The 16,996-nt window shown below is 46.6% G+C and overlaps 2 protein-coding genes across 5 annotated transcripts in view; both read right to left on the bottom strand.

Moving 5' to 3' along the window:
* The window catches only part of RBM5 (RNA binding motif protein 5), a 42,870-nt gene extending 39,769 nt beyond the window's left edge, over positions 1-3,101 (bottom strand). Inside the window, exons 1-3 of the mRNA XM_053293812.1 lie at positions 2,948-3,101; positions 2,010-2,078; positions 1,156-1,366 (exon numbers count right to left, since the gene is read on the bottom strand). Of these exons, the coding sequence (XP_053149787.1) occupies positions 1,156-1,366; positions 2,010-2,026 (228 nt within the window). The 5' untranslated portion in view covers positions 2,027-2,078; positions 2,948-3,101. The remainder of the gene's footprint in view (positions 1-1,155; positions 1,367-2,009; positions 2,079-2,947) is intronic.
* Positions 3,102-6,540: 3,439 nt separating this feature from the next.
* The window catches only part of RBM6 (RNA binding motif protein 6), a 142,032-nt gene continuing 131,576 nt past the window's right edge, over positions 6,541-16,996 (bottom strand). For all 4 annotated transcript variants that reach the window (XM_053293811.1, XM_053293810.1, XM_053293808.1 and 1 more), the window contains 2 exons: positions 16,525-16,654; positions 6,541-6,806 (listed from right to left, as the gene is read on the bottom strand). In XM_053293811.1, coding sequence (XP_053149786.1) covers positions 6,681-6,806; positions 16,525-16,654 — 256 coding nt within the window. In that variant the 3' untranslated portion in view covers positions 6,541-6,680. The remainder of the gene's footprint in view (positions 6,807-16,524; positions 16,655-16,996) is intronic.

Below are 16,996 nucleotides of genomic sequence, written 5' to 3' on the forward strand. Positions count from 1 at the left end.
CACCATTAGGTGGCTTCAACATCTATACAATTCCAATAATCTCTCTCAGCTAGCACTAATGTTCATTGCAGACACTGTGCAGCATCCCAATAGTTCTGCAAAAAGAAGTTGTTCCACTCGTATAAGAGGAGGAGTTAATTTCATCAATCCCCCCTTCACTCCGCTGCTCCCCAAGCCCACCCAAAATCTGGTCCTGGGGATCTTCCAACCCTCAAGGACATGTTTTCTGGGGGTACATGAGTCAGCATGGGAAGCAGGGGAGGGGGCAGATAAAAACTGCCCCTACCCTCCTCTGTCAAACGTCTTCTGTACACAGAAGTACTAGTTAGGATCTTGTCCAATGTCTATTTTCGTCAAATTTACTAAATTTGGGAAATAAGAAAGTTCTTTCTTATCCAGTGGGAAGATATTTAACAAAACTAAGTTTCCAGCCATGTTATCTATACACAATTGATAATCAATGGGATACTTTCTGGCTGTGCTTAATATGGACAAGAGAAAGAATGCAAGTACACTCAAAGGCTGACATACAGACTAAGAGTGACACATGAGAAATGTTTCCCTCACACAGAGAGAAGACTGATTTTACTCTGTATTTACCCGAATTTAAGACAAGCCCCTTAAAAATACAAGTTAAATATAGGTTACACTGTATTCATCTGAAAGGAAAAGGACTCTGAATTTAAGACAACTAATTTCTATCATCAAAGAACTTGTGGGGAAAACTAATCTTGGATTCAGGTAAACACAGCAGACAATCCTCCCCTCCAGTGTTCCCTCTAAAGTGTGTGCACGTGTGTGCACTCACAAGTTTTTTTAAATGTCCGCTCAGTTAATTTTAGATCCCACTCAAGGAAGGCCCCACTCTGAATGCACATGCGCACACACTGCTTTGATACTGCCACCCAGAGATGAAAAGGATTAGAGAGAACACTGCTCCCCTCCCAAAACTAGGTCCCTAAGGGTTGGGGGACTACCAGGAAGCACTGAAAGCAGCAGAGCAAAGGAGGCGGCAGCTGAAAATTGGCCCTCCTATTCGCATATGAGTGGAAGTGTTCCCTGCTTGTAACTGAGTTGGATGTCAGCTATTAGGGTTACCAGGTTTAATGTTGTGCATTATTCAAAACCTACAAAGTACACAAACATCTCATTCACCTCAGGGCTGTCGTAATCTCTGCCATCATAATCTCTGCCATCGTAATCTCTACCATCATAGTCTCGGTAATCATCATATCTGTCACTTCTTCGTTCTTCACTGGATCTTTTATAGTCAGAATCTCGCCGTCTGCTTCTGGAATCCCAATCATCACGATCATCTCTATCTATGATAGAGCCATATCTTCCACTCCGTTCAGTTCTGCTCACACTGCACAAATAGAATTTGGAAATAATACAGCTTGAAGACTGCAGTTCTCATTAGTCAGGGTCTTAACTGGACAGCAGAAAGTGCTGCAGCCCCAGCCAAATTGCATGATGCAATTACACAGCAGTACAATTTGGAGAGACTGCATCCTAGGGAGTAAAACCTACATGCTGTGTGAGAACCATTCTCTATTTCAAAGAGCCCTGTTTCATGATGGTTTTTAAATATTTGTGTCATAACACAACTTTAGCTGAGCATTTCTGCATCCTGACACAAATGTAGGGGAGACTCATAAAATTCCACAAATTGCTTAAACACGCAGAAGTGCATCCTATAGCACAAGTGCTTTATAAGAATACTTTTCATTTGATTTTGGGTATTAGTTTATCTTTGTATAAGCTATAGATATAGAAAAGAAACACCACAAGGGAATATTTGGTAATTCAGGATTGTGCACGTAGTAGCAAGCTTTTATCTGTTACAGCCACCAAAGCATTTATTTTATCCACAATGAACTCACACCAGGAGACACAGCATTCAAGCAGCACAGATAACCATGAGTTTTACCTAGTGTTCATCGTATAAGCTTACATTTCCAAAATGGCAGCCACCATTACGTATAAGCAGACATTTCAGTATTACATACCGTTTGTCTGAACCCATGGCTCGTCTTCAGTTCTCAGCTAAACCACTTCTAATAAACCAGGATGTCAATCTAGAAAACAAAGGGAGGGGGATCCATCAACGCAGATGCGACTTGTTCTAAAGCGAAGACTGTTGAAGTCAGTGTTGTTACAAACTGAGGGTTCCAAAAATTCTGCTTGTTTACCACCGCTGACAAACTGTGGCACTAAAGCATAATCAGCATACTTTGCATCTGAAAATACCTTTTTGTATCTTTGCAGAAAAACCAGCGATAGTTTACTTGAGCAACCCTTGGGGAAAGCGACCTACCTAGGCATACTGAAGAAAGCACACTGGAAACCTCCCAGAGGAATCACCCCCCAATATCCCACAGGGCTGCATCGGATTTGATTAACCGAATAATCACATTCATACAGTTAAGCCAGGAAAAATACGGCACGCGGGTGTGTGTGTGTGTTGAAATAAGGCAAGCACCGTCTCGAAAAGACGGCGCCATGTCATGGTGGCGGATACTTCGCCGAGTGTAGGGCAGAGGCAGAACAAGGAGACGGCCACACCTGCTGCGGCTCCGGCGACCACCAGCGGCAGCGGCCGCAGTTTCGCCCAATACGCCCCTACGGGGGGAAACAAGGGGGACCCAAGGAGAGCAGCAAGGAGACACGCCACTGACCACAGGAATCCTGGCCAGGGTCCTCCTCCTCCTACCGGGACCCACTGGTGACAGCAAGTCTCCCACCCCACAAAATGGACGGTTGATCGCGTCTAGCCCGCGCGCGCCAGCCAAAGGACAAAACAAAACGGGGCCGGCTCCGTCCCTAGCATCGCCCGAGAAAGAGAGAGAGAGAGAGAAGCACCGCCACAGGGGCAGGTAGAGGAGCAGCAGCAGCAGCAAGCAGGGGCTGTGTTAGAATAAGCGAACTCACGGCCGAGGCACTTTACCTGGCTCTCGATACCGAGTCACCTTCTTCTACGCGTCGCCAACCCCAGGATTCCGCACTCAAGAGGGAGGGAGAAAGAGAGAGGGGGGGAAGGGGCGCCCTGCTGCGACCACCACTGCAGTCAGCCACCGCCGCAGCCGCCAGCACCACCACCACCACCACCACACAAAATGGCGCTGGAGCAAACCTCGTCGTCTTCTACCCACAGTGCCCCGCGCCACTTTCCAAGAAGCTTCTAGTGGGCGCCGCCGCCGCTACGTGTCGTGTGTGTGTGTTGAAGCATCGTCCATTAGCTTTACGCGGCTTGCATGCTGGGCAGAGTCGTGTGTTTCGCTTGCTGTTACTGTTTGCAGGAAAATGAATTATTTCGAAGACCATGCCATAGGTTTGTGACTGTGAAGCTTCGCCCTTGGTCCCTGCTGGGGCTCAGAATGTACCTGCGGCGTGACTCTCTAGCTCGCCTCCATGGATGTCGTCATGCCCCCCCCCCCCGGCCAGTTCCCTCCTCCTGCATTCTGTGCAGGCGAGTGGCGACGACGACTGCGCGTACAACCATCTTGTGGCGTTAGATCCCTGGCAGCCCCGGCCATTTCATGAAGCTGCCTGCTTAAGAGAACTCTGGGCATTCCCCCCCCGAAGGTTGCTTTTAATGCGGAGTTGCATTCCAGAGCTCCTTCCGTATCTCTTCCACGTTTATATATATATATAGATATGAGATGAATTTATACGCGCACTCTATCCCACAGGCTTTTGAAAGAACTGCCATGCAACAGACAATCGTTTAAGTAAGAGATTTGCGGCAAGGCAGCCCTGCCCTTCTAAGGCTCCCGTCTCCTAGGCACACGCGTAGAAGGGAGTAAGCCCCACCACAGCCAGAGATTTCCTGCAAACATGCCCAGGAATGACTAGTGCCTCAAACCGGGACCACGCAACTATGTCGCTTTCTAACCAGGTCTTCGCAGAGCCAGTCCAAACACCCTAGCCCCGTTTTTTACCCCCAGCGAGCAAAGGCGTGGGTGGGTTTGGGGGCTGGGGAATGATAGCTTCGCTGCTTGTTTCAAGAAAGGTACAAGAAATGGCAAGGCACGGGTCGCCTTAGTAATGGCTTGAATGAGTTTTAATCTTCAAAAAATGGTTGCAAATAGCGCGGGGGGAGGGGGCGTGTCGCTCACCGCTACTAAATCGCAAGTACTATGTGCCGGGACATGTAATGTCACAAATCTCACTCCAGACACAGCACCTACTAATGCGGGTACCACATCGACAGGGCGAGGAGCGAATCAAATTCTCCTTGCAACATAGTGCGTTTTGAGGGCTCCACAAGTAGAGCTACCTTCGGGAAAGACGTCTGGAATTGCACCACATTGCGAAGAGCCCTATATATACGACGACAGTCAAATGCATTTTCATATATACGTTTGCACTAAATAAAAGAACGTTTAAAACCAAAAAATCAAATTAGCATTCTAGAACTGCAGATTTTACCTGCACGTTACAAACCTGTTCAAAAGAACCACTTAAGTTTTGGGTGAAAATAGGCTTGTCACATTTAATTAAACTCCATTTGACGTGACTGTACACACGCTGCCACTTGGTCTTGTTAAAAAATTTAAGCTCATGGCTCGTGTGTCTTTGCACGACATAAGCAGAAGTAGGTTCCTTTGGCTGACAGCCATACGAATGAAGTACTCAGGCTACACTCCAGATTAAAACAGCATGGGAGGAGATTGTTACCGATCTCCCCTTCCCTCGGAAGCACTCTATGCAACCCAAAAATATGTCCGGGGGTCATGCAACACTCAATGTTTTTAATTGTTTTTATACTGTGAACCACCCTGGGCCTTTTTTTTTTTTTTTTTTTTGCATGGGGCAGTATATAAATGTACTAAATAAATAATAAATGACAGTTGTGGGCAGCACAGAGTGCTTCAGAGGAAAAGGGAAATAGGTGAAAATTCCCTACACACGAGCATCTGGGCTGCTATAATGTGGCATGCAGCACACTGTGAGCACACTTCATTAGTCAGCATGTTAACCACTGAGTTCAATGGGGCCTATGTCCAAGAAAGGGGGCAAGTAAACGTGAAGTGAGAGACCCATTATTAGGAACATTCATAAATTATTATTATTTCTCTGTAAAAGAGAAAACTACTAGCCCTAAGGGAGCTACTCAGTCAGCCTGGCACACGAGTGTGCCACAGGACAGTGACTGGTGTCCTCCCCCCAATTCCCTTTGTGTACCAGCAAACTAGAGAGGGGTAGAATTGGTGGCAATAACAAATAATGCTGGCTGCTTGTTCAGAAACAGCACCTATGCCACAGCCACGTTTCACTGCAGGTGCCACTGAATAAACTCCGTGAACTTTGTAATAGGAATTCTGCCTTTGCTATGCATTTTCTTCATGCAAACCCAAGACAAGTTTGGTCATCATGATTTGTACTGAATATCAAGACAACCAAAATAACACCAAAATGCACTGAAATAAAGAGTGACCAAAATGTGTGACCAAATGGCACTGTACACTTTAAACCAAAATGCTACGAAATAAGTATCTAGCACAGGGTTTCTTAACCTTGGGCCCCCAGATGTTTTTGGACTACAATTCCCACCATCTTGAGCCACAAAATCCATGTCTGGGGATGATGGGAGTTGTAGTCCAACAGTTGGGGACCCAAGGTTAAGAAACTCTGATCTAGCACATGCTTCTTTGGGGAAAGCAGGTACAGTAATTGCTTTTATTTTCACCCACCTCTGGTATTTTCTCCCACAGTGGCTATTGCAGAATTGCACAAAGGGACAGAAGACACTTGGAGTCTGACCTATGAGTGCAAGTTAAAACCCAGCCCAACTGAAAGGAAATTAGTTTCCTGCTTATTTGTTCCTCATTCCATTGACCAAATGCTGGTTTTCCCCTTCGTCTAGTTAATACCGTTTGATACATACTTATTTGAGACATATTCCCTAATTATGTCCCTTCTCAAGTATTTGTCTTGGCTAGTGTTCTCCCATGCTAAATGGTGGAGATAGGGTAATTTTTAAATATGGAAAGTCACACCCCAACTGAGCTCTCCAAACAAAGCAGAGTATCAGTGTAAACAAAAGAACACTGTTTTGTCTGCTCTTGCTTCTATTCCAACCATTTCATTATAAACAATTTTAAACTCAGCATAATTCTAGAATGGGTTAAAGAACTCTCTCTTTTTGGGTATCATTGATTCAAAGTACAGAAGGTAAAAACTAACCTGCAGCTAGGCAAAGGAAAACCCCATTAATTTTAGTGTGAATTGCACATACATAACTAGGGCGCAGCACATAGTTATGAGGTCAGATTTACAAAGCCCAGTTCCACCCAAGCCAGCATCCCAAAGGAATCTTCTTTGTTTGGTATTGGATTATGTCCCCTTCTTCCCAATGTGGTGTATGCAGTAAAATATGAAATAGTTCAACTGTATTCAGAGGGTTGTAATTAAGGACTGCAGAGAGGAGGCATATAAGACACTCACTGTCACTTCAAAAAGATTTGCATGAAAACTATTTCCCTAATAAGAATTAGCTCACAGAAATGTGGCAAATGGAAAAGCAGAGGCCAAATATTGACTTTTATGTTTTATTCCAAAAACAAAACAAAAAACACATCAGCAGCAAAAAAAACATTGATTCAAAAAACAAAAGACAGACACAAAGGACAGCAGGGTACAGGATGTGTTGAATGTATTGGGATTCCTTTCCATATTTATTCAAGTTCCTTATAACGGGCAAACATGACTCTCCGCACAGCATCTCGGTATGTTTCATTAGATTGCCTTCTGCTGGGCCTCCCTTGGGTCCCTAAACCAGCTCCCTTCTTCCGACTTTCTGCCTGGGGGGGGAAAGTAATATTTATTTATTCATTCATTCATTATATTTGTACACTGACCCAAACTTCTGTCTCTGTGTGGCTTACAGCAACAAAAGAAATTAAAACTTAAAACCATTTAAAACCACAAGTCTAGTTTAAAAGTTTGAATGAATAAATGTGTCTTCAGCAACTTTTTAAAAATTATCAGAGATGAGAAGGCTTTTATTTCAGCAGGAAGCACATTCCAGAGTCTCAAGGGGGCAACAGAGAAGGCCTGTCCCTGTGTAGCCACCAGACAAGCTGGTGGCAACTACAGATAAATCTCTCTGGATAATCTCAATGGGGCTCATAGTGAAGACATTCCCAGATACCCTGGGCCTAAGCTGTTTAAGGCGTTACCAGCACTTTGTATTTTGTCTTGAAACTTATTGTATCAACTGCAGTTTCCGGACTATGTACAAAGGCAGCCCCACACAGAGTCAAGTCTGGAGATTACCAGGATATATACTACTACTGATCTGAGGTAGTTTATCTCAAGAAACAGCTGAAGCTGATATAAAGCACCTCTGGCTACTGCCTTAACCTGAGACACTAGGGAGAGGTTTGGATCCAGAAGCACTCCCAGACTGTGTACCTGTTCCTTCTAGCAAAGTGTGAGCCCATCCAGAACCAGCAAATCAAACTTGTCTCCTAAGTTCTGATGCCGCACATTAAGTACCTTCGTCTTATTTGGATTCAGTTATAGTTTGTTATCCCTCATTCAGCCCATTACTGCTGCTAGGCAGGCATTTAAGTAGTTTATTTAGGTAGCCTTCTCCTGATGATGCTAACATGGAGACATAGATTTTGGTGTTATAAGCATACTGATAACACCCTGCACCAAGTCCCCTGATTATCTCTCCCAGAGGTTTCGTGTAGATGTTAAAAAGCATTGGAGACAGTATGTTGTAATCTGTCGGATATGAGTCCAACAGATGTTCTATGTTGTAATCTGTCAGATATGATATGAGTCTTTCTCCATGTGCTCCGGTCTACCCTGCCGCTTCAGCTCCTGTAGTTCTTCCATATGGGCCAATTTTGAAGCAGTTGGAGAGGACTCTTAGGAGTAATCACGTCAACTGCCCTGGTGAATTTGCTGTTCCAGTTCTCAACAGGATCACCTGTAGAGCAGACACGAAATCCTTCCAAGGCTTCTTGGAATCCTATTGGATCCAATAACCTCAAGTGGACAATACTAATAGTCCCCTCACCCCCGTGGAGATGGGACATGATTCTGAGTCCAACCTTAGCCAGATGGTGGTCTGTCCATGACAATGGGGAAATCACAGAAGTTCCCACCCACAGCCACTGTGATCAGGGTAAAAGACCAGATCAAGCATGTGTCCAGTAACATGAGATGGTCTCGAGATTGCTTGGGATAGGTCCATAGTTGCCATGGCCGCTATGAACTGCTGAGCCAACCCAGACAAACTGGTCTCAAAGTGAACATTGACGTCCCCCACACCAACAGTTTGGGGACCACCAGTCTATTCCTGGTCCCCAAACTTTACACACATTTGATATGGCCAGAAACTTTGACAGGGATCCTGGTAAGGGATATATTCTTATAGACCACAGCCACTCCACCCCCTCACCCACAACCTCTCATCTGCTCCTTAACAGAGTACTCTGGAGGAAGAAATTGGGATCGGACTATATATAAAAATAAACCAATTTCAGAGTGCAACATTAGCATCTAGAAAATTCACCAATCATGCATTTGGTACACCATAATGATGACAAAGAAAAAACAGGCGTTCTTTATTTAATATATAATCTACCTAAGGAGGGGCACAGCAAAGTTGGAGTAGGTCCTGGGACAAGAGAAGATATCCATCCCCACCTTCCTCCTCTTCATCCACCGTACCTCTGTGTCTTTAATATGCAACACCCAATTGTAACGCCCACCTCCCAACAAGTAAATATTGCCAGCGTTGGTGGCAAAAAAACAACAAAAAAAATACAAGGCATGTACATCTGACCTCATTCTATGGATTGGAGCCTTTGAACCAGGATTCCACAGGATACCCCAGGAAGCCCTACCCCTCTCTCTTCTCTTTGTGATTGGCTGGCTAGGTATATATATTTTATATATAATCTAGTCTCAGTCTCAGATCACCTCTCCTTCAGCCTGACAGTCTCAGCTACCAGGGGAACAACTGATATTTAGCAACATTATTTCCCTGGCTGTTGAGGGAGGAGTGGGCTGGGCTCGAGTACCTAGCCAGCCAATCAGGAGGAGAGAAGGAGCAATGGACTCTGTAACACTCCTCCCATCTTCTGTAAAGAATTCATCAGCTTGAAGCTGAGCTGAGTTCTGGGATGGGTAGCAAACAGCACGTTAGTGAGCTGAGTAGGTTAGAAGGGTAGAGCAAAGGGACATTTGACCCAAGGTGCTCTATTGTAACTCCCCCCCCAACCAAAAGTAATAAATATATTTTCAATAAATCCAGTGTAACAATACCTGCCTGAATAATAAGAGTGATATAAAATGATTATATTGTTCAATACTAGCTAGTCTTACTGGAAAAAAAATTAAATGTAACAAGTTTGGTCTTATACATAATGATGTTACATTAACAGGAGCCAGTGTGGTGTAGTGGCTAGAGTGCTGGACTAGGACCGGGGAGACCCGAGTTCAAATCTCCATTCAGCCATAAAAAACTAGCTGGGTGACTCTGGGCCAGTCACTTCTCTCTCAGCCTAACCTACTTCACAGGGTGGTTGTGAGGAGAAACTTAAGTATGTAGTACACCGCTCTGGGCTCCTTGGCGGTAGAGCGGGATATAAATGCAAAATAATAATAATAATAATAATAATTTTAAAAAACAACTTTATTCTGAGTTATCCCTTTCTGGACAACATTTCCAGTGTTGCCATCTACCCAACCTGCTCCCAGTATTGCCACTCCAAATGCCATGACTTTCCTATTTGGATAAACTAGGAGCAGTGAAACACAAAATAAAAGCTCAGAATTCTACCCAATTGCCAGTATTTTCTATACTTCATATGTGCATAGTAACAACCTGCATAAGAATTGCAAAGAAGATAAAGCAGGAAGAGATTCTTTGCTACCCATCGGAGAAGCAAAGCATTTGAAGAACATAGTTTTGGTTGTTCTCACATTTTTGTTATGTGAGTTTCTTTCAGCTGGAGGCTTTATCATGCTGGAAACAGATTTTTACAATCTACATGCACACACAAACCAAATACGTCTGGGTCTTGGGAAACAAGAGAAGACATCTTCTCATTCCTTTCCCGATTCTGTTCTAACCCTGCCACAATCCAAATCTCACAAGATCATACAAGACCTGGAGTCTCCATACAGATAAAAGGAAATAAGATTACAAAAACATCCTCAAGCATAATCTACACTTTAACCCCAATTTCTTCTTCATAGAAATGGGTAGCGATGCCTTGTTAACATATAGTACTTTGATTATTCTTAACAGTGTAAGGTGGAGACCCTAAAGCAAACAGGTGATCAGGTAGAGCTGTGAGTGTGAGTGTGTGTGTGTGTGTGTGTGTGAGAGAGAGAGGGGGGGTGCGGCGGGGGGAACACTCCACTCTAGTCTCTCAGATGCTTCAGAAGCACCTGAGAAAATGTAACTCACAGTCCATCTCTCAGTCTTTTCGATATATCAAATACATATTAAGGCAACTTCTTAACATTTACAGGATATGGCAGATAGTTTCCTCTAAAAATGTGAAATAATTTTATTTATTTATTTATTTATTGTTAAATTTATATACCACCTTTCATTAAAGCAATCCCAAGGCGGTTTACAGCAAAAAAAAATTTAAACACAAGATGGTAAAAAAGACACAATTAAAATATTAAGTGAAAAAAATATTAAACAAATCTGATTAAAAATTTAAAACAAAAGCATAAAAGCAATACAGACTATAAAGAGCAGCAGCAGAGAATCAAATAAATGCCTTGGCAAAAAGCCAAGATTTTACACTTTTTCTAAAAGCTGTGATGAAGACTGAGGAGCAAATAGCCACTGGGAGAGCATTCCAGAATCTGGAGGCAGCAACAGAGAAGGCCTTGTCCTGCATGCACAACAACCGAGTCTCCCTCATTGTCGGCACCCGGAGCAGGGCCCCCTCAGATGTCCTCGTCAAGCGGGCAGCAACCCTTGGGAGCAGGCGGTCCCTCAAATACCCCGGGCCCAAACCGTTTAGGGCTTTAAAGGTCAAAACCAGCACCTTGAATTGGACCCGGAAACGAACCGGCAGCCAGTGCAGCTCTTTCAAAATAGGGGTGATATGTTCCCAACGGGCAGCTCTGGATAAAACCCTCGCTGCCGTGTTTTGCACTAGCTGCAGTTTCCGGATATTCTTCAAGGGCAGCCCCACGTAGAGCGTGTTACAGTAATCCAGCCACGACGTGACTAAGGCATGGGTAACTGTGGCCAGATCTGCCTTCTCTAGAAAGGGACGCAGCTGGCGCACTAGCTAAAGCCGTGCAAAGGTACCTCTGGCCACCGCCTCCACCTGAGCTTCCAAAAGCAGAGCCGGGTCCAGTAATACCCCCAAGCAGTGTACCTGCTCCTTCAAGGGGAGTGCAACCCCATCCAGAACCAGTAAAATCTCTTCATCCCAATTGGCTCTCCTACTGACCAACGTTACCTCCGTCTTGACTGGATTCAATTTCAGTTTATTAGCCCACATCCAACCCATCACGGCCTCCAGCCCCCGATTAAGGAATCCACTGCCTCCCTAGGATCAGGTGAAAAGGAGAGATAGAGCTGAGTGTCATCTGCATATTGCTGACAACTCAGTCCAAGTCCCCGGATGACCTCTCCCAGCGGTTTCATGTAGATGTTAAACAGCGGGGGGGGCAAGACCGAACCCTGCGGGACCCCACAGGCCAACGGCCACGAAGCCAAGCAGTAGTCCCCCAGCACCACCTTCTGGACCCTCCCTCCAAGAAAGGACTGGGACCACTGCAACGCATTACCTCTGATTCCCATACTCGAGAAGCGACCCAGAAGGATACCATGGTCGATGGTATCGAACGCCGCTGAGAGGTCCAGCAGAACCAACAGGGACGCACTCCCCCTGCCTAATTCCCGGCATAGATCATCCACTAGAGCGACCAAGGCAGTCTCAGTCCCATATCCGGGGCGGAAGCCAGATTGAAAAGGATCCAGATAATCCATATCATCCAAGACCCTCTGCAGCTGGGACGCCACCACACTCTCTATCACCTTGCCCAAAAAGGGCTGGTTAGAGACCAGTCTATAGTTGTCCAGGTTGGAGGAATCAAGGGAGGGCTTTTTAAAATAATGTTCTTACCATCGCCTCCTTGAGGCATGATGGCATCTTGCCCTCCCTTAATGAGGCATTGATAATCACCTCCAACCATCTACCTGGCCCCTCCCTGGCAGCTTTTATTAGCCATGAAGGACAAGGGTCAAGAGCACATGATGTCGCCCGCACACTGCCCAGGATCTTGTCCACATCCTCAGGCTGCACCAACTGAAAAGAATCCAACACAATAGGACCAGATGTAACCAAAGGCATGTCTGCCAGAACTGCCAAAACTCTGGAGTCCAAATCAGCATGAATGCGAGCGATTTTATCCGCAAAGTGACACACAAACTGATCACAGTGGGCTGTCGATGGTTCCTCCCCCATTACCTGGGGGCAGCAATGTCTTAGCTACACGAAACAGCTCCGCCAGTCCGCACTGAGCAGAAGCAATGGAGGCGGAGAAAAAGCATTTATTCGCCGCCCCCACCGCCACAGAGTAGTCCCTAAAATGGGCTCTAGCCCGTGTTCGGTCGGATTTGTCACGACTCTTCCTCCAGCGTCGTTCCAGCTGTTGCCCAAGTTGTTTCATCGCCCTAAGTCCCGAGGAAAACCAAGGAGCCGAACGGGCTCCGCCAAGCTAGCGAGGGCGTTTAGGAGCAACCGTGTCAACAGCCCGGGCCATCTCTCCATTCCAGAGAGCAACCAGGGCCTCGACAGGGTCACCAGCTCTGGACACTGGAAACTCCCCAAGGGCCTTCTGGAATCCAAGCGGATCCATAAGTCTCCGGGGGCGGACCATTCTAATTGGTCCACCACCCCTGCAGAGGGCAGATGGAGCAGTCAGACTAAACCCCACCAGATGATTATCTGTCCATGACAAGGGAGTTATCTCAAACTCTCCCACCTCCAGATCATTTATTCCCCGGTCGGCAAAAACCAGATCCAGAGTATGTCCCGCCATGTGGGTAGGGATGTGGGTAGGGCCCGATACCAATTGAGATAGGCCCATGGTTGCCATGGAGGCCATGAAACCCTGAGCCGCACCCACTAGGGGGGCCTCAGCATGGACACTGAAATCCCCCAAGACAATAAGCTTGGGGGAACCCAACGCCACCTCCGAGATCACCTCCTCCAGCTCAGGGAGGGAGACTGAAGTGCAGCGGGGCAGTTGGTACACCAACAGAATCCCCAGCCTATCTCGGAGGCCCACCCTCAAGGACAAGCACTCGAAATTCTGAGGTTGCCTGACCAGGCACCTGGAAATGGGGAGGGTCTCTCGATAGATGACCGCAACGCTCCCTCCCTGACCCTCCAGGTGGGGCTGCTGCACAATCAGGAAACCTGGAGGACAAAGCTGAGAGAGACCAACCCCACCCAGCAAATCCAACCAGGTCTCCGTCACACATACCAGGTCAGCTTGCTCATCCACAATCAAATCGTGGATGAGAGATATTTTAGCATTAACTGACCTGGCATAATGTAATGTAGTGGTTAGAAGTGTGAGCTGGAAAATCCCTTGTTCAATTCTTACTCCAGCCATGAACTCACCAGGGAGCTTGAAGCAAGTGAGGCAGACAGACAAGGTAGTACATGGCAAGCCCCACCCCTGCTGTGACCAATGAAAATGTGGCAAAAGCAGCAGAGGACGTCTCTAGAGGAGGAGGAGGAGGAGGCACAGAAAGGAAACCGCCATTTATTTATTTATTATTTATTTTTACATCTTATATCCCGCTCTTCCTCCAAGGAGCCCAGAGCGGTGTACTACATACTTAGGTTTCTCCTCACAACAACCACCCTATGAAGTAGGTTAGGCTGAGAGAGAAGTGACTGGCCCAGAGTCACCCAGCTAGTATCATGGCTGAATGGGGATTTGAACTCGGGTCTCCCCGGTCCTAGTCCAGCACTCTAGCCACTACACCATGGCAGTGACAGCGAGTAAGGGGCTGGTCAACTGCTGCTGCTGCTCCTGCTGAGAGGAGGAGCAGAGTAAGCATTTTTGGCAGGGCCAACAAGTGGGGGGGGTGGTACAAATTACCAGGGTCTGGCAGTCCAGAGTGGCGCCCTGGCTGGGGTGCGTGCACAGGCAACAATAACACTCCTTCATGGACCCTCGCTGCTGCCTCTCAATTTTCAAGCAAGAAATGCAGAGTGCAGCCTTCCAGGGAGAGGGAGGGATCAAGGGCTCTTGGCTGGGCTTAGGGTTAGAGCACCTGGCAGCAGTTCAGCTGCTCCCTGCGGGATCCTTAGAAAGATGAAGGGAGATGAGAGAATCAACCCCCAAACACACAGTTCACTGATGAGCCTGACATGCTCCCCCGCCTGCTTGCGCCTGTGCCGTAAGGCAAGGCGCGAAGGAGCAGCAGAGCTGCAGAGAAGTCAAGAAGGAGGAGTAGAGGCAGACAGGCGCACTAGAGTATTCACTTTTTATTAGCTGCGAAGGGGTGAGAGATAAAGAGTTGTGTGAACAGGTACCTGTACTCTCCTAGGGAGAAACCCAGGACATACAGCCACATGCCCACTCCCCTACTTAGTTGTTACTCCTCCTCCCCTTCCCCGCAGCCTGCTCGACAGCCATAAGCCATCTCCTCCCCGCACATCTCTCTGCAGAACATGAGCAGGGCAGGCTTGCAGAGAGCAGTGGCCCACGTACACATGGGCAGAGACCGAGCAAGGAGGAAAGGCCCTCCCTACCCATTTCTGTGGGGTCTTCCTCCTCCTCCCTCCCCTCACCACTGTTCCCTCTAAGGTGTGCACACACTCACAAGTTTTCTGATGTCCGCTCAGTTAATTTTAGATCCTGCTCAGGTTGAATTAGGAAGGCCCCACTCTGAATGCATGTGCGCACACAGTGCCTTGATATTGCTGCCCAGAACAAAATTTCCATTTCTGTGCGGAATGAATTTTGTTCTGGGCAGCAATATCAAGGCACTGTGTGCGCACATGCATTCAGAGTGGGGCCTTCCTAATTCAACCTGAGGATCCCGCTCCAAAAATGGCCGAGGTGAGCTCTACGGTTACTAACATTGCATTGGCAGAAATCGGGACAGGGACTCTGGGGGCATGACCACCTAGGGGCGGGGCTTTTTTTTTTTTTTTAAGGTTTACAGCTGCCACTGAGTGGTGGTGGAGCAGGAGGACGGGAACTATGAAAGGAATGATATGGTGGCTGCGCCTCCTCGGGCAGGGGCCAGGGCTGGTGGCGCGTGCTGGCGAGTGGCGACAGGCATGCTGGGTTGCTGCTAAAAGGGGAGCCTTTCATAGTTCCCATCCTGGTCCACTGCCGCTCAGCGGCAGTTTTAAAATTTTAAAAGGGGAAAAAAATGCAAGGTAAAAAAGTGAGAGAAATTGCGTCCCAAATGGGACAAGCACTTTCCCCCAAAAGTGTGGGACTGTTGGCATCCCTAGTGAGTCCCCCTGTATTTACTTTTTCCTGCAGAAGCCTCGTCCATCCAATTATTTCCAGTTTCCCCTTCTGGTGCCTGCCCTACACCTCAGACAAAGACAGAATAGCTTCCATTTCTCAACAGAAGAAGTTAACATCACAGCCTGAATTCAGCCTGTACTTTCCATGACCTAAGCTTGCAAATGGTTTAACTTAGGTGAATGACATCATTCTTTCTCTTTTATATTCTATTAATGTGTGTGACAAAATCCTTGTCTTTGATTCATTCTCCAAAACTCATTTTTAGGGTGCATACCGAGATGTCACTTAAGATTATGTTTTCTCTTCCTATTCCATGTTTCATTTGTATACCAGGCAGGGCATATTTGTGGGTTTGTTTGTTTTTTGCACAGCAATACAAATCTTGTGTAAAGCTTTAGAGTTGCTCTGCTCTTGCTGGGGGGCCCAATTTTTTCCCCACACCACGGCCCGAAACAGCTCTCTGTGGCCCTGCATTTTGGGGTTCTCTGCACAACCCAAAATGGGCCCAAAATGGCCTGACCTGACATTTGGGCGACAGGCAGGCCCATGGAAGGAGCTTGAATCTCATTGAACTCGGGCCCTGGGAGGTAGAGGCGCAGGAGTGGGACTATGGTGAGGGTGGGGAGGTCTCTGGAGTGAGGGGCTTGTGGCGGAGGACAAGAAGAGCAGTCTACTAGTGCACAGATGCTCTGTGGGGGCAAGAAGAGCAGTCTACTAGTGCACAGATGCTCACAGATGTTTGCTGGTCAAACTAGTTTTTATCAAAAATTGCGGACAGAAGTGATTCTTCCAACAGTCTCTCAGAAAAGGTATGGGTTAATGCAGAAATAGCCACCTTGGGATTTTCTTAATGAAAGGCAGGGTATAAATTTAACACGAAAGAAAGAAAGAAAGAAAGAAAGAAAGAAAGAAAGAAAGAAAGAAAGAAAGAAAGAAAGAAAGAAAGAAATATTGCTCATGAACCTCAGCTGCCAACTTAGAAAACAGCTGCCTTTGCAAAGACAAGAGCTTTACCTCCACGGGCGACGTCATGCCCTGTTCATTGCGCCCCAGACCTGAACCTTCCTTCCAGCCCATAGCCTGCATCATACGGCTCCCTTTGTTGTTGCTCTCCATTCTTCCTCTGTTTGTGGGCTTATAGTCACTGTAAACAAACATATTGACACTGACACATTTTGCACAGTGTATAAGCAACAGTGTAATGTTCAGGTGCCACTACAACTTTTGGAGCAAAACGGAGCATTGGTTCAAGGCTTCTTCTGGTTGCTGATGCCAGGGACATCTCTATGGGTTATTCCTCTCAGGAGCTCCAAGGCAGGACAGAAACTAAATGGTTAATGAAAAGCAACATGCCCATCCAAGCCTGAGGGGGATAACCCCACCCCAGTTCTTTCGGGCCAAGAGTAGCAGAAAGATACAGGTGAAACTCGGAAAATTAGAATATCGTGCAAAAGTCCATTAATTTCAGTAATGCAAATTAAAAGGT

The sequence above is a fragment of the Hemicordylus capensis genome, chromosome 2 (genome assembly GCF_027244095.1).
Source record: "Hemicordylus capensis ecotype Gifberg chromosome 2, rHemCap1.1.pri, whole genome shotgun sequence".
Taxonomy (NCBI): Eukaryota; Metazoa; Chordata; class Lepidosauria; order Squamata; family Cordylidae; genus Hemicordylus; species Hemicordylus capensis.